We start from the raw sequence: 23,473 nt of genomic DNA, 5'->3' as shown, positions 1-23,473 counted from the left end.
ATCCTGCAATAACACATCATAATAAGTTGATTTATATTTTGTAATAACCGTAATCTGCAAAGTAACTACAACTGTCAAACACATAGTGAAGTAAACAGTATTTCAGTATTTACCACTGAAATCTAGTGGAGTAGAAGAGTAAAGTAGCATAACATGGAAATACTCAAGTAGGCAACCTCAAATACTACTTAAGTAGGACCTACAGTACTTGAGTATCCGTAACTACTACTACTACTGAGTTATATTCCAGCACTGCAAACATATTCATAAAAAAATATAATGTATTGCAATGCTGTTGTTAACGTCTCAGACAAACGGACCTACATCCTGTTCTCCTCCAGGATGCCACTGCTGCTGCCTCCAGCAGCCTGAAGTGATTGTGTTGAGTCAAATCTCGCGATATTTCCGGCGAGACCTCTTTTGTCATCACAAAGCCATTTTACCAGTATTTAAGTACATTGTTATTCATATGAATATTAGAAAACACCTTCAAATCATATGATAATCGTCTTAAAACACATCTAGAGACAACAAGGGAGCACAGAACAGAGGCACACATGGGAGTGCGTATTGTGTTCTCGCGAGATTTCGATGAGTTTACTTGAGTAAATGCCACGTCTTACCAGTAGCATCAACGTAGACACAAGTATCAGCGGTTTATCAAACATACTGCACGCAGGACAGAAAGATATCCGACACAATCCGGTAAGAACGACTTGTTTGTGTCTTTGCATTGTGTGTCGCAGTTATTGTTGTCTGTGCTGCTGCAGCAACACGTTAGCAAGTTGGTTGTTAGCTAAGTTAGCTAGCTTGTGAAGCTAGCAGGCTTTCTTCTACAACTTGTGTGAGGATGCGTGTTTATTGTTTGGCTTTCACTGTTTACTGTGAGATTAAAGCCAACAGATTATCCCCACGTCCGATGCACGAAGCTGCCAGTCAAATAAGCACACGAGTTCAGACCAAAGCTGGAGAGGATGGTTGATAAATGAAGAAACGTGTCGTTACAGTTTCAGGAAGAGTTCATCCCTAAATCAAAGATCCACGTGACTACCTTTCCTTGCAGTGTTAGTTCATAATCTAGATTGTTTTAGGGATGGTTTCTGAGTTTTTTTTAAATATTGTAGTGTATGGCACTCGACTTCTGGTGCTTAAACCACGACTAAAAGAACTACATATAAAAAGTTAAACATGGGTTTGGGGTGAACTGTCCCTTTTATTTCTGCACTCATCATAATGATGTATTATTATCAATTTAAATGAGCCACCTTTACCACCTGCAACATTAAAGTGATGTACACATAATGCATCAATCCATTGATATAATAACATGTATATAAGTATGCAAATGGGAAGTATTTTCAGTATATTTTAATGTCAATACTCGTACTTCTTTTCACTGAGATATTTGCTACTTTTACTTGTAAATGATCCGAGTACTTCTTCCACCACCGACCATGATGCAGCAAAATGCATCCCCATCTGGAGTCACTGCAGTGGCCAAATTCTTGGGCACTTTGAATACCTGCCATGTTGGCACTATCATACAAACAGGCTGATCTGATGAAGGAAGGATAGCTCAACATAACACACCCCGTTCTCACTGAGGAAGCGCGGTATTGGGTCACTTAAACCAGATTTGGTGGTAATCTGGAACTCATTTGACCACATACGTAGTGTTATGTAGCTACTGTAAATGTGAAACAAGTAACATACGTCATTAAATAGACGGTGTATTCCTCCTTAATCGTCTGATGTGTGCAGATATAGACATGAGACCAGTTAGAGGCAAAGTCATGGTTACTTTTTATTGCAATTTCATTTTTAAATCCCCCATTAAAGTGAAGCTCTTGGTTTATTTGCATGAACAAAATAATGTTTACAATCAAGCAGACAGAACATACGTGAATAGTATATTATCGGTGTAAACGGAGCCACCTGTGAGTATTTATATTGATGTCTTCTTCACTGTTTCTCTCTTTGTCAAAGGGGATAATATGGGCTGTGTACGTCTGCTGGCACTGACGCTGGCCACGTCTGCAGTGCTCCTGTTAGCCGGCCATTCAGCCAGCGCCCATGGGGACCACGGCCACGCCCACTCCCACGGCCACCATCACCACGGCCACTCCCACGGAGAAGACGATCCCCAGGAAGACGTGAGGATGTTCCACGGCGCGAGCAAGTGGAGCGCCGAGGCCAACGTCCCTCCACACGAAGAGGAGTACCACGGGCACGATCACGGGCACGATCACGGGCACGATCACGGGCACGATCACGGGCACGATCACGGGCACGCTCACGGGCACGATCACGGGCACGCTCATGGGCACGATCACGGGCACGCCCACGATCACGGGCACGCTCACTCTCATGATCACGGGCACGCTCATCAGGAGGATGTTGTTCGGGTGCACAAGGAGGAGAGTGGACACGCACACTCCCACGGAGGGGAGAGGGTGAAGAGGGAGGCAGAAGGAGAGAAGAGGGACATGGTGGAGCTCTGGACACAGGTGTGGTCACGGGTTAGAATGGGAACATTGGGTCGTCTGTCTGAAATGTGTAATTGTTTGCTTATTTACCTTCTAGCTGAGAGTTTGATGAGAAGGTTTATAACGCGGTCACAGCGGCCCGTTAAGACTCGACAGGAAGTCGCCGCTTCTGGCCATGAAATGGTCGGGCACATAACCGAGGCTCACCGTTTCCAAACCAAACCCACCACCACCTCCTGTTCTCATTTAACTAGTAGATATAATAGCGGTATCGGACTTCTCCTCCGACTCTCGGCAATAAGCTTTTTATTCCCCGTAAATGTCAAACTATTTCTTCAAAGGGTTTCACGGTACTTTCAATAAGTGAGATTGATGTTTAAATGGCCGTAGTTCGTAGTGCTCTTTCGTTATTGCATTCGGTTGTAAGTGTTCATGTTAATTTGTCCACCTGAACACTTTACAATAGAATATACAGTAATTCTGCACACATCGATTGTTGATTCAACTCTATTATCAGGAGGTAAATCAGACGTCATCATCAGTTTTATTCTCCTCGGTAAGCCTCTCTGGAGCAAACTGTCCATATAATCATTTCTAGAGTCATTTTTACTGATCAATAACAATATCGTAATCTTAATTCTCAGGTCCTCATACATGGTTTTTACCCTCGTGTTGTGTGAAAGAAAAAGTAACCCTCCCTCCATTCCTGTCCGCAGGCCATCGGAGCGACCCTGCTCATCAGTGCCGCTCCTTTCCTCATCCTGTTCCTGATCCCGGTTCAGTCCAACAGCGACCAGCACCAGAACCTGCTCAAGGTGCTGCTCAGCTTCGCCTCAGGCGGACTGCTGGGCGACGCCTTCCTCCACCTCATACCACACGCTTTGGGTGGGTTTGTCTCTCATTTAATCTGTTTGTGTTGATGAGTTTCTATTTTCTTCACCTTTTGCAGGTTATCTTGAAACAAACTCTTTAAGGTGCATTTATGATGTAAAATGCCTAAATATGAGATCAATCATCAGTCCATAAGAAAGTAGTCCCCTCTTGAATCAAACGCTGTATATTCACCCGTTTCACTCTCTTCATTATTCACATGCGCTCATCAAAAACACAGACTCTGTTTCAGGATCTTCGGTTTATCTGTGTGAGTTTAATGTCGTGTTTGTTGTGCACAGAGCCTCACTCTCACCATGGAGAAGAAGATCACGCTCACTCGCACGCAACTGAGGAGTCACATGACCACGGTCACTCCCACGGTACGCAGTAACACCCCTTTCTTTAGTTTTCATCAGTTGGTGCTTGATATCGGGTGCAAAAGTCAACCAGAGAAGTTTACCCCCTAAAAAAAATACCATGTATCTACAATTTTCAGCTGTATGCTGTAATATTATTAATAATAATAATAATAATGATGATTTCCTCTACCTGCACAGGAGCTGCCCACGGTCACATGATGTCAGTGGGTCTGTGGGTTCTCGGTGGGATCATCGCCTTCCTGGTAGTGGAGAAGTTTGTGCGAGCGCTGAAGGGAGGACACGGACATTCCCACGGACACTCGCATGGTAATACATAAAATACTGCAAAAACAAATAGTATTCTTGATTTGATGAAATTTAAAATCAAGAATACTGGGTACATTTGTATTATTTTTGCTCAAGTGTGTGTTAGCCAAATTACCTTTTTTTTGTTTTTAAATCATCATTAAATCATTTTTCAGATGCTCCCAAGGAAAAGGACAGTGATGGAGAAGAAGAGAAGAAGAAGAAAGGAGAGAAAGCAAGCAAAGACAAGACGGCGTCAAAGAAAGAGGAGACGAAGAGCACAGGTGAACAATATACTGATTCTTTTTAAAAGCCTGTGATTGAGAACAAAGTAGCTCCATCTGCTGGTCAGTTACTGACCTGCAGTGTGGTGACATGAAAGATATTTACAACTTTAATTAAAACACAAGGATATTTGACATTTTCTAGTTAGAACAGAAGACAGATACATGATCACATTGTGTTTTATTTTGCATTTAAGTAAGTCAAAAGTTCTTGTAGAGCTGTTTGTGTTGAGATCATAAACGGGTTAAAAGATGTAGATGTTCATATTAAAACTGAATTTGAATGAAAATACTTTTTCAATGTCTAGTTCACATATAACTATAAATTCACCAGCATTTTAATGACAGTGTGGAAGTATGGAAACATTTTAACCTAGTAAAGTAAGGGATCATAATTTATATAGAAATCAGTGTTGAAACTCCTGTCTTGTATGACGTAACAGATATTGTTTCTATTATTAAACCAGGCATGTTAAGTGTGTAGGGGGGGGGGGGACGACGACAACACACACACCACACCCGTCTGCAGACCCTGCCTTTGTGTTTACTTTAACTCGTCACTGCCTCTTGAACTTTTGTGAAGCTGTGACCGTGAACATTCTGTCACCAGACAGGCTGAAAGACAAACACCTGGCAAAACTTCTGCTTTAATGGGCGTCTCCAGGAACACACGTCTCCCCACAGAGACACACAGAGAGACTCACAATGTGAAAACAATACCAGCCTTTGTAAACTCAATAAATAATATAATATTGTTTTATTTATACTGTAACCTAGTCCGGCCCCTGGCCTGACAAAATCAAAAATTAAACTTTTATTGTACAAATATCATGCTCCTCCACTGAACATCAGTGTTTTGTAAATATAGTTTAACTGTTGTAGACATGACGGACGCAACTTATTTATTACAAATTAAAACTTTTTACTTTTCAATCATTTTATGAGTAAATCACTGTTTTTGTATCTGCGTTTGTCTGCCTACATTTTAAACGATTCACTCCTGCCTTCCTAAAACTTTCCTACAATCAAATTAAACTAGAAGTATCCAACGTACAGACAGAACTTTTTACTAGTTTCTGAAATCTAAATTTAAAAATCCCCTCTGTGTGTTATGTTGTTTTTTTTAAAATTATGCTCACTAGTTCTCTTGCGCTGCAAACATGTTCTAGGCTTATGAAACTATCAATCATTTATTGAAGCTTTTCTTTGATCAAGTCCTTTATTTGTTTGTAGGGAAAGAAAAAAAAATTATTTCGTCGCTTTCTGTGTCGGAAATGTGATCTTTTGGCTTCACTCAGTCACGTCAGCGCAGGAATGTGCTGCTGGTGTTGTGGAAATGTGCGTCATCCAAACATTGTGACTTCAGTCTAACAGAAGCAACTGATCCTCTTACCTCAGAAGTGCTCCCTGGTCCAGTGTCTTCAATAGAGGCTCGCTGAAATCAACATGAACCTCATTTATTCTCCGTTCACGTCTCTTAACGCAGACATCAAGGTGTCGGGGTACCTGAACCTGGCGGCCGACTTCACGCACAACTTTACCGACGGCCTGGCCATCGGAGCCTCCTTCCTGGTTGGTCCGACGGTCGGCGCCGTCACCACCGTCACCATCCTGCTGCACGAGGTCCCGCACGAGATCGGAGACTTCGCCATCCTCGTCCAGTCTGGCTGCACCAAAAAAAAGGTAGCCGACTACTCCAGCTGCAGTTTGTAACAAAGACTCCATCGCAGACAGTCAGCAGGTTTTTTAATTTAAAATTAAAAACAAAAACTTTAAAATAAAACTTAAAATAAATTCACTTTGCTGTGTGAACCCCCCCCCCTGCCCCACTTTAAAACTCTGTGGGAAACCCTGCTGTGCAGGATTGTGGTCAGATTTGTCTCTATGGTGTCCGTCCATTATAGGGCACAATTAAGTGTCAAAACATCAAGTGTGAGGAGGAGCAAATTTTAGGATTTTCAGCTCCCTTAACCAAATTAGGGTGTAATTTCAGGATGTAGTTTTTCACCTTTTTTATGCAGATTTATTTGCAAATAAATGTTTAAATTTAACTTCAACAAAATGCCATAAATTGTGTGGTTAAGAGAGCAAAAGGCATCTTTTTTTTTTCGCCGTAGCAACCCTCTTCCTCTTTCCCATCAGGCCATGTGTCTACAGCTGCTGACGGCTCTGGGAGCTCTGGCCGGCACAGCTTGCTCCCTGTTGGCCGAGGGCGTCGGCGCCGCCGCGACCGCCTGGATCCTGCCGTTCACGGCCGGCGGGTTCGTTTACATCGCGACGGTGACCGTGCTCCCAGAACTGCTGGCGGGCCGCTCCAGTTTCGGCCAGTCCTTGATGGAGATCCTGGCCCTGCTGTTCGGAGTCGGCATGATGGTGCTGATCGCAGAGTACGAGTGAGACGCGGCGGAGAGGACGGAGAAAAGGGTCAAAAACGGTTGAAAATAAATGCTGGTGTTAAGTCGCTTTCAAGTGGATTATTATTTGCCAGGGGTGTGTTTTCTTTAGTTTTTGTATTAATTCTGTTTTGGGACAAACGCCACCTACTGACAGCGAATGGATAATTATTTTTTTTGTCGTCTTGTGTTTTTAGCAGGTCGTGGGCACATCCCTGATTTTATATTGATGGTTCTTTTTCGGCTTCTTTAAAAAAAAAAAAAAAAAAAACGTCTCAGCGGGAGAAACTGAGCTGGAAAGAAACGAACCTGATGGAAACGTTTTCTGAGGACTGCTGCGTTGTTCACCGAGGGCGTCCATCTTTCTGTTCCCCCCCAATTCACTCACCGCTTTCACCACACGGATCATTCAGCTACACTTTTACTGCAGCGTTAAACTGACGGCTGGTTTTCCTCCAAAAGTGGCTTGAATATGTTCATCTTCCAGACATCTTTTTTTTTTTTTTTTTTTTTTTTTTATAGTTTTGCAGATGGTTGATCTTTTAAATGTACATTTCAGAGGTGGGTCAGTGAAAGAGCAGATAAAGCAATGTTCTGACCTGCTCAGTTGTATGTGAAATTGAATGTTAATATTTTTACATTCCACAAAATAAAAGTCTGTGTTGTGGCTCCCACACATGTACTCTCAAATCATTAAAGTCTTTATGAAAAGAAAAGTTGTTTCAACCTTAAACATGCCTACAAAATAACACAACTCACAAAGAAAAGGTATAAAATGATGAACAATAAAGTTTAATTTTCATTGATTACTTTTCAGCATGTTCTCGCATTAGAGACTCATACTTAGAAATGTAATTCACTGTGATAGCAGGTCTCAACATGGTTGCATTTAACGGATGAAACTTGAGCTGAAACAAACATGATTGTAGCTGCTGTTACCAGACTTGACCACAAGAGGGAGCAAGATGCCGTCTCAGAGTACATCCACACTACTCCGTTTTCGTTTGGAAACGCATATGTTTTGCTACTGATTACAGGCGTTGCTGACCTTGTTGTCTTTACTAGCAGCTGTTGTCCAGTTAAAGTCTGCATGTATGCGGAAGAAACAGCTGTTATTGTAGCGAGCGGTGAGAGAGAGAGAGAGAGAGAGAGAGAGAGAGAGAGAGAGAGAGAGAGACCCGCAGCGCTGTAACTAACGTTAAGTCTGAAAAATAAAACTTATAAAACTTTCCACGAACTGTATCTGTTTGAGTTTATAGAGGAAGATTTGAGAGAAGATCTTAAGTATCAAACACATACTTACGATCATTAAAGACTACTTTATTACTCTGGTTGCTTAGTTACAAAATACGACAATCTACTTCCTGTTTACATCGGCGCATGCCCAGTGTACGTGAAGAGTCACGTGATATTCGTTTCCAGGCGTGTGGTGTGGACGGCGATCACTTCGGAAACGATGGCTGAAACGCCGTGTGGACGGAGATCGTTTTTTGTGGATGTAGCCTCAGAAAGCTGAACTACAGTAACACCGTATTACTTCTGAACTATTTGTCATACTGTAGAAATATGAAAAAAACATACCTGCCGTGCCGATCAATTATCACACCCACGCCAATTATCACACCCATGCCAATTATCACACCCAACAGCATGAAAGTCATGTTGCTCTCTGCTACTAACAGTTTTCACAGCTTTTCACCTGCAACTTTCTACAAAGTTTTAAAAGAAGTGTTGAGTAGAATGTGCAGCTCATTTGTGTAGACATGTTCATCATATTTGTCATAAATAAATAAAGCCGTTGCTTGCTTCGATAATGTTTTCAAAATAAGATATTTCCAGAGGCATCGATGGGCGTCGATGCTCTAGTTAGAAAGAAAAGTAGCTTTGAACATTCAAAGTTAATAAGAGTTGGGCGTAAAGCCAAACCTGGTTTTGTTCGTCACCACATCAAAAGGCAGAGTGAATCACAAATAATCACAAATAATGATTTCTCCTCTTGGCAAATCAAACTGTCAAGTCTAACAAAAGAAAAGTATTTGGCTATTCTCCATCCGCACCTAGATAATCCTCCTGTGACTCCACAGGGTAATAACATGGCCACAATTAATAATTATGAGCAGGTCAATTAAACCTCGTCAGAGAATCATTGGAATATTTTAGATTGCAAAAGTCTCCAGTATTAATTAAAAAGTCAAATTATATGTTGTGCTTTTGAGTTTCCTTAAATCTAACCTCAATAATAATCTCGTGAGCCCTGAGGTCAGCGGCACTTTTACAGTGGAAAATGCTAGTGGAAAAATAGTGGAGTGACTTATTTGCAACAACAAAAATTATGTTGTGATCTAAAAAACAAAACACATCCTGCATTGGAGCTACAAAATAATGCATAAATGGTTGAAATAGGGAGCTAAAAGTGAGGAATAACCACTTGCTAGCTAAAACTAGCAAAGTTTATTCAAACGGCACCTTTCACAGACGTTATAAAACATGAAATACAACATGCTACCTAAAGGGGTTCAGCTCATTGTGTGGGCAAACCGTCGGTAAAACGGTTGAAATAGCTAAAATGATTAATTAAATGATTCAAATTGATAGCTAAATGTATAGGATAAGAAAATATTAGCCTTTATTGTCTCCCTTATAGCACTTTGTTTTGGGCTTTGGAGACAACACAGCCTCACAGCCTCACAGCCTCACAGAGGGATTTTCTGGTGAAGGAAGCTGAGCAGATATGAAGCACAGTGGGAGGGTGTGCAGCTTGTACAACGATAAGCGTCATGCCTGCAGAGGGTACGTGGACAGTCACTCCACCCTCCAAAATGCTTTCCTTGGAATACTATCAAGTGTGAAGGTTCTTCACAGCTTGAGCTTGCCTCTCATGTTGCCTTTTATTTAATAAATCATTTGTTAATATGCTTGGTTGTGCGTCCCACTCGTTTGTCATGGCCGTGCGGCCCGTTTTGTGACAATATCAACATGTAAACCAGCAGCCGCGTGTGTGTGTGTGTGTGTGTGTGTGTGTGTGTGTGTGTGTGTGTGTGTGTGTGAGAGAAAAGACCCTGACGTTCTGGGTAAGCATTGTCATTCATTCATTCATCCACAGACTCGGTGTCATTCAACAGACAATAATTCTCTTATAAGGAAGCAGGAAGCACAAATTTGAATGTCATTTACCTTTTTTGTCTGCTGACATGCAAACAAACACAGCTACACAAACACACACACACACACATGCACACACACGTTACTCTGCTGACTGACCTAATTGTCTCTCAAACGACCTGCCTGATCATGTTCCTCGCTCTCATAATATGTTCCTCTGTCTATTTCTGTAACTATCAGATAGTAAAGTAAAAACAATGACTATGATCATAATTATCATCTCCACACTAAAACAGGATATTGCTGGAACATACAGTACGTGGTCTAACTGCACAATGTTGCCCTGAGGCAATGAAATTATGTTACAAAAGGTAAATTAAATGTAGGCAACAAAACAAATTACACAAACCACACAAGAACACTTTGGGGCACGCCGGGTTGAACACCAGTCAATCAAAAGTCCTGAGTTTGTTTGACACGTCGATATTTAAATTCCACGTCTCCAACTCTGACCATTGGTGACGTGAATGCGTTTGATCCGTGTGTCCACCACATTAAAGGATCCTAATTGACTTTCAATTGGCCTTGTTATCGTCCGTACCGTCACAATTAATGACCGGCCACAATACTGGGCTGGACAGAGGCATACCAGACGCTACAAAGGCTCATTTGGGCACAGATGAACGATTAGTAGAATAATTATTCTACATGTAGTAAACAGAGACCAGGACAGCAGTGTGTGGATGTTTCTTTTGTCTTTTTGTGCAGCCGGAAAAGAATTCCTGGATGTGACTTCTGAAAACCGTGATACCTCACGGTTTTAACCGTGCATCGCTGAAACCTGTATTTTAGTTTGGCGGTGTTGCTCTGCTCGTGTGATGCTCTGGAGAAAACCTGAGCTTGACACAAACCGTCGAGGACGAACACATATTAAACATGTGAAATCCACGTATCAGTACAACTAAACGCTAACAGAGGAGGAGGAGGGACTTCCATTTCTGTGCAGCAGAGAGGATGCAGAGTTCAGCGTTATATGCCGACTGAATGAGCACCAAATGTTGATGTGGACCCCCCCCCCTCCCCCCTATTGAAGATGTGACTATGACTCCTGTGCCTGCCTGAGATACTGCAGGCTCCATAAGTAACATATACAGACCATAAAAGCACAACTGCTGTCTTATTGTTCTGGTCATGTCTGAAAAGTAACGCCATCGCTCACAAGAGATGAAGCATTTTGGATGAACACTAGCGGACGCTGCTCAGTGCTGACTCACATGATTTGTAGCTATTGAGGACTGACATCAAAGAAATAAAAACAATGTCATGTTTTTAGTACAAAATGTACTGCAGAAAGTATCGCACGCAGAAACAACTCTGCTGAGTCACAGCAATTATGCAAATCAGATTGTTACATTTGTGCTGCGTAATTAAAAGACACGTTTTAAAGGTGTGATTGAAATGATTAGTGGGACCAGACATCATTGTTGTATTTTAAATCCCATCTTAAAAGTTTCTTTTATATACAAATATGTTAACTTAATACATGACATGTTTTTAGTGATAAAATGTTGTATAACTGAGGCTCTGAATGACATATGACCGTCTTCCTAAAAGACTTCCTCTCCGTCATGCTACATCTGAGTCACAAGAGTTATATGTCATTTAAGTCTGTGATTTGAAACGCGTTGAACAATTTTCTTCCTCGTGACTCTGAAGTGAAATCACTCACATGTCTTTCCTCATTCATTCTTCCTCTAAAGGTGGGACTGGTACAACCCACATTCCAGAAGTCTAAATGAGTTTATTGAAATAAACTGACCTGACCTTTGGTGACAGTCACTGTCACCAAAGGTCAGGTCAGGCATGATTGTTCCACTGACACGCCCAAATATGTACTGAAGACTTAATTGACAGATACCTCACGATGTGAATTATCTTCCTCTTGACACTCTCTTCTTTTGGCACGTCTTCTAAAATTATATTGTCATTCTGTTATTATTACATTTAAATTACACATTTTTTTATATGGACCCATGTGTCTGAAATACAATTTACTTGAATTGAATAATTAGTATAGTTAATGAACAAACAAACAAAAAAATACTTTGTTAGGTTTAGTAAAACACCTCATGGTTTGGCTTTAAAAAATGACAACAAAATTTAAACAAAACAAAAACACAACAGTAGTACTTGGTTATGTTTAGGCAACATAACTACTACTTGGTTAAGTTTAGACAATAAAAGTACTTCTTTAACACAGGTTAGCAGTCTCACAGGTGAAACACCTGTGTTTTGTGGCCCATCTCTGACCTACTTTCGACACAGATTTATTGCGGACTTATTTGAAAGTTATTTGTGAAAAGTCGAAACCAAACGTAATCCACGACAAAAAAACGTTTTTTTCAGTTTTTTTCCAACTGCGTGTATGCAAATATGCTTTGTCATTCAACGCAAACTGCAGTTACAATGTGTCGTGGGTTGCTTTTGTTTTTTTAAATACAATACATAATACATATTTCACAGTGTGTTTTCAGTTCATGAAAGATAGCATTTGCATATAAAATGTCTTACATAGCATTTTACTTATCTCCACTCTCTCAAGTCACTTGGCTCGTGTCAACAGCTCGTGTCAACAGCCAACTGCCGCTGCAGGTCTTCCTCTAAGGTAACGCAGTACAAAGAGCAACAAAGTCCATGAAGAAAGGAGGTCTGGGTGGATGAACAAGTCAAACAAACACAGGACTTTCACCCAGGAGACAGCTGGATGTCATTATTTGCTCCTGCAGAGTGGTGTCATATGAGGCCTTTTCATTTAAATATTTTGCAGACAAGAAATTTCCATTGTTCCTGAATGGAACTCAAAACTGAACTTAAATTAGGGTCAGGCTGTATCTACCTAGCCGTACCAGTGAACATTTTTGGATGTTTTTCCTCCTGGTAGTCAACCCTGGAAATGTTTCTTACATACAAATCTCTGTTTTGTTCTACTTTTGGTGTTGACTTGCTGAATGCTATTCTTTTTTCAATTTTAGCAGTAGTCTAAAGTTTACTGGGAAAAGTCAACACTGTGCAATACTGTAATACACAGAAATAGGATATGGACATTCATATGTATATTGTAAATTTGCATACTATAAAAAGAAAGGTTCATCTGTGTCTGTATTCCCTGCAGCAGAAACCTCATAGTATACCACTACTGAGTATCTCATCAGCCTGGTGTGTACGGTTAAGATTAGCTGACTCTGCTAATATTAATCATACTGCTCTCTCAGACAGCAGGACAGAGAGCAGGACTCCGGTGGGACGAGAGGAAGTGGACTCTGTGTTTACATCGTGATGCTTGGTGCTCAAACACAGTCAAAGTTGATGGGCAATGTTTTTCCTCATGTTGAATATTTAATGTCGGACATTTTATCTACCCAGAGACCTGTTTTTGTTGCAACTGTTTACATTCCTGATGATGCAATTTCAATTTTTTACTGTTTCTGTTTTGTTTGTCATGTGTTTGTTGTTTTACAAATGGGCTACAACTGAATTTCGTTGTGCATCCCTGTGTTGCATAATGACAATAAATGATCCTTGAATCCTCACTTTACCTTGCAATTTTGTCTCCACATGCAGTGCCACACACCAACCAACAAAGCTTAATTCAGAGTCAGCAAGATTAATACACTGTTAAGTATAAACTTAAAGGTTTTAGTAGAAGTTTTTCTTGTCCACAAAGAGTGGTGTCATAATCGGCTTGTTATTTGAACTATGTCGCTTTTGAACTTTCTTTTACAACTATTAAGGTACCTGCACATTTTCAAAGGTCTCTCTTGTGTGTACATTTTAAGTTAGAATTTTTTTAAATGGAGTACTTCCATGCTCACTTGAGAGTGGTGTCGAAAGAGGGATTTTTATGTAATCATTACTTTTCAAACAATTTAAACAAATATTTTGTGTTATTTTGTATTTTTTAATTGTTTAATAAGTAATGATTATGTGTTTTTCTTCCTCTGAAGACAAGCCTTGGAAGAAGGTCTCTCTTGTGATAATCTTCTCAAGAAATACTCCAATTTAACCTGACTAAAATTCTTTTTTTTAAAGTTTTTCTTGTCCACAGGAGAGTGGTGTCATAATCGGCCTGTTATTTTCACAGTTTCTCAGATGAAATTTGTTTTGTGACTATTAGAGCACCTGCAAGTTTTCAAAGGTCTCTCTCGTGTTTAAATTTTGAATTACAAAAGTATTTTTGAAGTACTTGAGGGTGGTGTCGAAAGAAGGATTTTGATGGAATCATTACTTTTTAAACAATTTAAAAAAATATTCTTTTGTTATTTTGTATTTTTTTCATTGTTTAAACAGTAATGATTATGTGTTTTTCTTCAACTGAAGACGAGCCTTGGAAGGTCTCGCTTGTGTGAATTTCCTCAAGGAAGGCCACAACTTCACCTGACTAAAGCGTTTTTTGAAGTTTTTCTTGTCCACAGGAGAGTGGTTTCATAGTTGGCCTGTTTATTTGAACTATGTCGCTTTTTAACTTTCTTTTGTAACTATTAAGGCACCTGCACGCTTTCAAAGGTCTCTGTAAAAAATTTATTTTGTTATGTTGATATTTTTTAATTGTTTAAAAATTAATGATTGTGTTTTTCTTCCTCTGAAGACAAGCCTTGGAAGAAGGTCTCTCTTGTGTTAATATTCTCAAGAAATACTTAAAACTAAAAATAGTTTTATATTTAAGTTTTTCTTGTCCACAGGAGAGTGGTGTCATAGTCTCAACTGAAATTTGTTTTGTGACTTCTTGTGTTTAAATTCAAGAAGTCACTTCCTTACTCACTTGAGAGTGGTGTCAAAGAGGGATTTTGATGTATATATATATATATATATATATATATATATATATATATATGTAATTTCTTTTTTATTATTAGTCACATTACTATTTCTATTACTGATACCAATAACACACATTACTGACTTTGCTTCTTCCCCGGAGTCTTTGTGCTTTCTCTCCTCACAGGTTTCCATGGATCATGGTTATATCTGGACCCTGGTCCTGCCTCCTGCCTTGGCCCTGCTGACTCCCACTGCTAATATCATTATTAGTAGTCGCATTGCTTGCTATTGCCGATGCCATTACTGCTTTTGTTATCATTACGATTCTACTATATTCACTTCTGCTGTTATTAGTAATTGTAACGTTTCCATCATTATTATACTTATAATAATTTCTGTCATATGCATTGGATGTGTTGTAACTCTGTTATGTTGTTCATTCTGTACACATGACATCTATTGCTCTTCTGTTCATCCTGGGAGAGGGATCCCTCCTCCGTTGCTCTCCCTAAGGTTTCTTCCTCTTTTTTTCCTCCCTGCTAAAGGGGTTTTCTGAGGGACTTTTTCCTTTTCCGATGCGATGGTCCTGGGACAGAAGATGTCGCATGTGTACAGATTGTAAAGCTCTCTGAGGCAAATTTGTGATTTGTGGTTTTGGGCTATACTAAATAAATTGAATTGAATTTAAATTGAATTTGATTGTTTTCAGTTTTTCCTACAGTGACTAGTCAAAATGTCTCCTTTTGAAAAAGGCCTATCAAATCCCAAAAGTCCATCGAATAAAACAAACGTGATATTTAACCAAACTAAATCCAGATTAAACAAATAAACAGCTATGGCTGGGTGACCGTGGCTAATTGGAAAGCAGGGCCGCCTTTTAATCAGAGGGTCAGAGGTTCGATCCCCGGCTCCTGCTCCACTAGTCTCATGTCAATGTGTCCTTGAGCAAGACACTTAACCCCAAAATTGCTCCCGTAGGTGAATAGATAGCTACTCAATTGTAATTTGCTTTGGATAAAAGCGTCTGCTAAATGACTGTAATGTAATGAATAGAGCATGTCTGTGGTAGAAAATATACGGACAATCATCTCGTGTCAGTGTAAACAGACAAATTCAAACAAAGTGAAAATGCTTTACTTTAATGTTCCCAGTTAGTTTTATATTAAAATACAATTCATTCAAAGCCAAAAATAAATTAAGCCTCCAGGCATTTTTAGATTAAATTGGGAAATATTTTATAGTTATTAAGGAGTTTAACCTGAGAGAAGCATTTCAATGGTAAGCAATTAAAGATGACTCACATGCTTTGTAACTATTGAGGACTGACGATAAGAAAATAAAAACAATGTCATGTTATTAGTAAAATATGTACTGCAGAAAGTATCGCACGCAGAAACAACTCTGCTGAGTCACAGTGAGTATGCAAATCAGATTGTTACATTTGTGCTGCGTAATTAAAAGACACGTTTTAAAGGTTGTGTGATTTAAATGATCCTATTGGGATCAGACATCATTGTTGTATTTTAAATCACTTCTTAAAACTTTCTTTTATATACAAATATTATGTTCATATTTAAGCGGAGACATGCCATGTTTTTAGTGATAAAATGTTGTATAAATCAGGCTCTGAATGATTTATGAACAAAGCCCTCTGTAGAAACCTTCAGGATATAGAGAGGAATGAAAGTGTAACGTTTGGTGTAGGTAAGAGCTACTGAAGTGGAGATTTCTGGATCAGAGTCTGAGAAAAAAACTAATTTAGGGAAAACATGCTTTAAAAAGATGTTTAGTTAAATTACAGGCATATTGAAGACATATCGGATCAAAACATATTTTTGGTATATTTAGGAGAAATCTACTGGCGCAAATAGACAAGGTAGTAAAATAAACACTTAAATGTGTATTTTTAATGTTTTCTTTCCACGTGTTACGTGTCCTGTTTGTGTTTGTGCTCTCCCTCTGCCCACCCTCAGTGTCCTCTCGGGTGCCGCCCTTTCCCTGGCTGCCAGCTGCAGCGGGTGATTGAACGCGGCTGTGCTCAATCACAGATTAGTGCCACGCTGGTTAAAAGGAGATCCACACGGACAACCCAGGCTACCCCGCCTACCCTGCTGCCGGTGATCCAAGTGGTGGCCCACAAGCTGTGTGTGTTTTGGTGTAGCAGCGTTTATTGTAATAAAATAATTTTTGTTAAGTCATCTGTTGCTTATGACTCTCTTTCCCTTGGAATTTGTATATTGTTTCTCCCTTCATCCCTTGGACTCAAAAGGGGAACACCACTAGCCTGAAAGAAGACGTGTTATGAAAGCAAAATAGACAACAATCAAAAATTGACCAGTGCTTGAAAAAATTATATTAGTTCCTGTAATGTTTCCACTTAAATCAACTTAAATTAAATATGTTTTATACTAATGTCTTAAAGGACAATTTGAAAACAATGTGACGACATTAAAGGCGTCGCTGATAAGCTGTCTTTTGAAATGTTTTTAGTTGAGATTCATTAGATAAGAGCTGCCATGAAAACAAACTTTAAAAAAAAATCCAGACATAAAAGAACCAATGAAAGTCAAAGGAGTTCTGTGCTTTTTACTGAAGTACAAACATACAAGACAGATTTAATTTTAGATAGCAGAAGCTAAAACAAAACAATAACAATATATGCAATTTACTCAAACAAGGTTATAAATAGTCCAGTTCACATGTCCACTCCCTTTTACATAGAGAACCTACGTGTTTCTAAGAGTTACTGATGCATATCAGTGTCCTGACTTCACCCTTTACATAAACATAAACATAATTAAAACTATAATGTCACATTAGATGAATCATGTAATTGAGATGAAATAGAGATGTAATGAATCAGTCTAAATGAGTCTTTGCCAACGTTTGCCCACTGATTATAGTGCTGTGATTGTACCTGTATACAATACAGACGTCAGAAACTGGGTTTGACAGTCTGACGGTGGTTTGACAGCAGTTGGATTGGAGCAGTGTGTTAATATTTCCATGAAATGTATGAAGGAAACCCCAGCACTGCAAAAAAAAAAAGTCTACAGCACAAGGATGTGTAATTGATTGCTTTTTGTCCACAAGCCCTTTTTGAATTATGATACTGTACTTAAATAATATACAATAATAATACAAAATAAACTGGTTGACTGGTGCTTTTATTCACTCTAGATTGTTTTTGTATCAAGTCCTCGTACTTCTGTACTTACTTATCTTAAGGTTTGGTTGAGTATCGGCAGCTAAAACCACTTGGTCAGATGGGCAAGGTTAAAAAAAAAATTGCAGTTGGTATGCAACAGGATGCAAACAGTGGTGTTCAGTTAAGTCAAAAGTTTTGTGTTTTGATTTTTAGTTATATCTATTTATTTTCCTTAAATTAGTCAATTAAAATGACACTGCATATTTCCCAAGTAAATTATTCCTAGATTACAAACGAGGACAACAAAGCTGAGCAAAAACAGATAAAAAGAAACGTCAAACTATTATGTACGTACAAGTAGGTGAAAAATTAGATCGGTGACTTACTCGCCCTTGCTCGGACCACACCCATCTTTTAACTCTGTCCTCTTTTAGATTAGATCTCCACACGTAAAGTTTCGTGACTGCACATCTTGCACAGTCATGACATTACGGTGGTGACACAAAAAACCAGGCCGCCGACCAGAGGGGAGACGTTAGGTTGTGTCCAGGGTGTGAAGGGTCCGCAGGGATATTTCCTGCCTATTTCCTGACTGTGGAGTTGCCTGGGTCCTGACCTTTTTGAATCCGCCCATCCCACCAGTGGACCCCCATGGGAATGGATTAGAGTGGTGTCAATGTCAGACTGAAGATGTGTGTAACAAGTTGACTATTCTGTCTGATATCAGGCGAACTGTGGAGGTGTATAAGTCCTGAATGGAGGGCAGGTTGGCACTAATGATTTTTTTTTTCTGCAGTCCTGTCTGTTCTTGTCCTGTTTGGTGGGCAATCTAAAGCAGCCGGTGGTGGATGTGAAAAAAAAAGCAGATCGCATGACAGCTGTGTAGAACTGGATCAACAGGTTGAAATTCTTGAGCATGCTGTTACAGGGAGTTCCTCCTCTGCTGGGCCTTTTTTGCCAATGAATCCCCTTATATAAAAAGCATATTGGTGAATTATTATTACTAGCATTATTACCATGAAGCCCAAATATATAAATGTAGAAGGATGATATTAAAGCCAATAACATATTCTCCAAAAAAGATTATCTGACAGGAACATTTCTTTTCATCCTTTTTTCAAATCAAAAGTTTTTCTTTTATCGACTGAGGTGCTACCGGTGCAATGTACTTTATTTCCACGTTTTTCTTTTTCAGATGTCTTACAGCTGCAGGTGTGAACTTCCTTTAAAGGAGAAGCAGACTTTGCATTGACGTGCCAAAAGAGGAGAGTAAGATAATTTATTAAGTGACTGTCATCAAACGTCAGGTCAGTTTACTTCAATAAGCTCATTTAGACTTCTGGAATGTGGGTTGTACCAGTCCCACCTTTAGAGGAAGAATGAAAGAGACATGTGAGTGATTTCACTTCAGAGTCATGAGGAAGAAAACCTACAAGGAAAAAGACGATGGAAGTAAATTATTGTATGTCACATCTTAAATGTCAATTTTCTTTCAAAACAATCTGAAAGACTTCTCCCCCTGCAAATTCCTATTTTAGAAACCTTTATACAGGAAGTAAAAAAATCAAAAATAAATTCAGCAAGACAGTCTAGCTAACCTTGAACAGTATGTTGGCTGTCTGTTGCTGATTCATTTTTTTTTAAAAGGTTGCAGTTTATTGAAAAGCAACTTCTCTATGATCTATATGCAGCTATAACGTTTGGGAACCCTCAAAACTAGAAACAGATCATTAAAAAACAAAACATTTTGATATTAGAAAAAGTTCGATTTTCATGCTTCAAGATCAAAAACACTGGATCTGACAGTCTGCTATGATAGCTTCATTAAACCTTCCCTACTACCACACTACCAACTTCTTTTAATCACCACACTTTCAGTTTGTAATGAAAGATTTTTTAAATTAAAGAGTTGAATTCTTATTATTTCTCCAAAGCTCCTACACAGCCACAAGAGACATTACACAACTGTTTTCACAAGCAGAGTATGCTGGAGTTCCTTGGGCAAGTAAAGTGATCCCCATGTGTAACATTGGTGGCCTTTAAGTGAATCTGCCTTCTTGAAAAAAAATGTTAGATGACTATTTATCTGTTCATATGAGTAGAGTGAATGTGAATGTTTCATATCCAGCCATGTTCTCCTGAAGGATAATCTGTTTATTTGTTTTTTTTACATGAATGAATGGCTGAGAGGTTTGTATTAATACGAGTACATTGTTTTCATCCTGTAATAAATATTGATATGTTCCAGATCACTTTGTGTTTTGTCTTTTTGTCTTTTCTGTTGAGAAGATAACAGACTTTTGTGGGTTTTGAGGCACTGATGGCCTTTCAATGTCATTTATAAATGTTTTGTAAGGCATAGATAGTCCTCACTTTAGATGAGGTCACACAAAATACTTAATAAATGACTAGTAACTACCTGAATTAATCATGAATTGCAGTATTAATACGCATTTATAAAGCATATATTAACATAGTCCCTAACCATTAGTGCATATCTAAATCATTATATATATATATATATATATATATATATATATATATATAAATGCATGAATAATGTACATGTAAATAAGTAAGTTCTTAATCATTTACTAACACTTTATAAAGGATGTTATTAATCATCTACAACTCCTTAATAATTGGTTTGTAATATATATGATACTTCATTTACAAATGGGGAATCCATCATTTATAGAGTATGAAAACATAATCACCAAACACATAATAGACAAGCTTATTAATCAAGAATAAAACATTTATAACTGTTATAAATTGTATACTAATAAGTGTTAATGTAAGAAAAATGCTTTATAAATTATTCATAGTGTGTAGTTATTATAAAGTGTTACCCAAATTTAGTTTTATACTACTTGATAGCCCCATTCACTTTTGTGCTCTTTTGGTCGGGACTGTTTCTCATATTTGGGGTCTCTTTGCTCTGATTAAGGGAAATTTTACAGCATACAATTTTAGACAACGGCGTGCTTTCAACAGTTTGGTAAAAGCAAGTTCATGTCCCTGTGCATGAAGTCGGCTCCCTACAGAAATTAATTTCCAAGTGTGGTGTTGAAGAACTTGACTGGCCTGCATGGAGCCCTGACCTCAACCCCGTCCAACACCTTTGGGCTGAACTGGAACACCGAGTGTGAGCCCGACCTTATCACCCACCCAACATTGTCAGATCCTGCAGATTCATGCTTTTGGTTTCGATCTTTTAGAACCTGACTAATAAAGTGTTTGCTAACAATGTTTTTTTATTATTTTTTTTTACAGTTTTTATGGTTTTAGATCTTTTAAAAATGTTATCCCTTTAATATTTTGAATATTATGTTTACTGTTGGTCCAATACATCTTCAGTCATCAAAGATATTGTTTCCTCCCGATCTGCTTGTTGAGGCACAACATCCCTGGATGGTTTAAGATATCTGCATGCCTTTAGACCACAGGATTCATGTGATTTTTTTTATTTTGTTTTTACACTGGCATGGTCATCTACCTGAGCTATACAGCCAACCTTCTATCTCTGAGGTTTCTCCACAGGTTGTTCTCATCCAGCATTTCTATGCCTATGAAAAATAATGCACTGTCGTTTCACAATCTTTTCCTAAAACTAAGCAGTTTTTTTTTCCCCTAAACCTAACCAAGTACGTTTTTCCGTAAACTTAAGAGTTGTTTACTATGAAGACGGAAGTTTGTTTTGAAAAAATTGCATGCATGTAACGAGTTGCTTGGTATAAATGCACAAAAAATTAGTGGTATTTTTTTGTAAGATAACATACTCCGCAGCTTATTTTTACAACTACAAATACCTGCCTGTCACAACTGCAATCACAAATACACAGCTGTAATACATCTTACTGTGCAGAATTTCACTCTGTCAGCAGAGTGGTTTCACAAAGATTCCCTCTAACAAACTTCAGAAAGACATCTAGTTTATCAGTAAACTCCAAACATGAAATTAACAATGGATTTTCATGCTCTCTAGCGCTTTGCTAGAGCTGTTTTATCTTATGAACCGTTGAATGAGAATACGTAGTTTTTCTGTCCAAGGGTTGTTGATTGCTCCTTGCACCAGGCTTAAAACTGAAGACTTTGCCTTTGTGGTTATGTCACCTGACCTTTTGAAACTGACACACCTGACATGTTTAGACTATAACCCTCTTTTGGTTCTTTCTAACCCTCCACTTTCTTATTATGTAATCTTTTATATCTTTTTCTTTTATCTTTTACTGAAAGTCCTCGTGCGATGTGTGTTTGTGTACAATGCAGTTCTTTATTTACTGTTCTACTGTTACACCCATTGCTGGAATTCCCCTTTAAAATGTCTTCTTTCAGTTTTCTATTGAAAGTAATGGTGCCGAGTAGGTCAAGTGGATGGTCTGCCATGTTAGTTTGAAAAAAATAGGCATTACTTTACACAAAAAAAAATAAATATATTTTTTTATTTAACATCATCAGGTAGTAGAGAGCTTTGTGCAACTGATAAACTAGATGTCTTTCTGATGTTTGTTAGAGGGAATCTTTGTGAAACCACCCTGCTGGCAGAGTAAGATTTATTACAGCTATGTACCTTTTGTGATTGAAGTTATGACAGGCAGGTATTTGTAGTTGTAAAAAGGACATTTGATTTGGCAGCAGCAGCTACAGAGTCCCACTGTGCTTTATTCTTGTGCCCCTGATGATTGTAAATATATATGGACGCGGCGTGTCACACTTCCGCTGAAGTGCGGTAGATAAGAAACAAATCACTAACCTTACCTACAATTTTTTTTTTTTTTTTAAGAAATTTACATTCATACTCCCTCTTTTTTTTAAATCCAAATACAAACTCCAAACATGAAATTAATTTAACTAGCTAAACTTCAATATGTTGACAACAGATATTACAATCGAATGTCTTTAGGCTGTCATGCTCCCCAGAGGATGCACTCTCTCTCTTTTTGACACTTCATGAACATTTTACCCACATCAGAACAGAGCTTGTATTTTAAGTCTCAAAATTGGTAAGACGACAACAAATCACAAGTGTGGCTTTTCCCACCCATGACTTTAGACTTCAGTCATGAACACTGCCGTGCAGCAGAGGTTGGACTTTTTCTATTGTGTTCCCAGCTGGGTACGTTCCTTTACGAATGATTATTGTACTGCAAATGGCAATTCAAGCCACTCATCAGACAAAGTAAACCTTTACCAGCATAAAACATTGACCTGATGTGCACCAAAATGCATCAATAAGTATAATTCAATATAAATATATTAAATTTAACATACATTATTTTCTGAAAGGGACATTCTGCTTTTGATACTTAAAGTAAATTATGACGCTAACACTGTTACTTGAGCAAAACATTCAACTTGTACTTGTAACAGAATATAGTGTCGGAACACTGTGGTATTTCTACTTTTACTTAAACATAATATCTGAGTACTTATTCCACCTCTGCTCTGAACACACAGGAGATACAGAAACTACATGACTGCTGTACGAGAGTCAGCCATTTACTTTGCTATTCTTGTACTAATACTAATACTTTATGATTGGAATGTTAATTGTATCACAGCTTGTAGCTCTGCTGAGGTCACCTGTAGAAAATGTCATTTGGCTCCGCCCTCTCATTTATGAAACAAGAGTGCTGCATTTAAATACTGACACTCAACCAGACAGTCTTCATTTACAACACCAACACAGAAGGAAGGAAGG

The 23,473-nt window shown here is 38.6% G+C and overlaps 1 protein-coding gene across 1 annotated transcript; it reads left to right on the top strand.

The window, feature by feature from the left end:
- Positions 1-497: 497 nt before the first annotated feature.
- On the top strand, positions 498-6,792 carry slc39a7 (solute carrier family 39 member 7). The gene is made up of 8 exons (XM_068731232.1): positions 498-705; positions 1,987-2,507; positions 3,203-3,371; positions 3,659-3,739; positions 3,917-4,045; positions 4,201-4,308; positions 5,795-5,991; positions 6,451-6,792. Exons 2-8 carry the CDS (start codon positions 1,995-1,997, stop codon positions 6,703-6,705), a joined length of 1,452 nt encoding a protein of 483 aa, XP_068587333.1. The 5' UTR covers positions 498-705; positions 1,987-1,994; the 3' UTR covers positions 6,706-6,792.
- Positions 6,793-23,473: the final 16,681 nt, after the last annotated feature.

This window comes from Cebidichthys violaceus, unplaced genomic scaffold, assembly GCF_023349555.1.
Source record: "Cebidichthys violaceus isolate CVI_PGR_0920_01 unplaced genomic scaffold, fCebVio1.0.p SCAF_50, whole genome shotgun sequence".
In the NCBI taxonomy this organism is placed as follows: domain Eukaryota; kingdom Metazoa; phylum Chordata; class Actinopteri; order Perciformes; family Stichaeidae; genus Cebidichthys; species Cebidichthys violaceus.
Note: the sequence above shows the minus strand (reverse complement) of the source record. Positions and strands in the feature narration are given on the sequence as shown.

Coding starts and splice junctions, on each gene's coding strand:
- slc39a7 (XM_068731232.1), top strand. CDS start 1,995: ATGGGCTGTGTACGTCTGCTGGCACTGACGCTGGCCACGTCTGCAGTG. Junction 4,046..4,200: donor TTCCCACGGACACTCGCATG/GTAATACATAAA, acceptor ATCATTTTTCAG/ATGCTCCCAAGGAAAAGGAC. Junction 4,309..5,794: donor AGAGGAGACGAAGAGCACAG/GTGAACAATATA, acceptor CTCTTAACGCAG/ACATCAAGGTGTCGGGGTAC.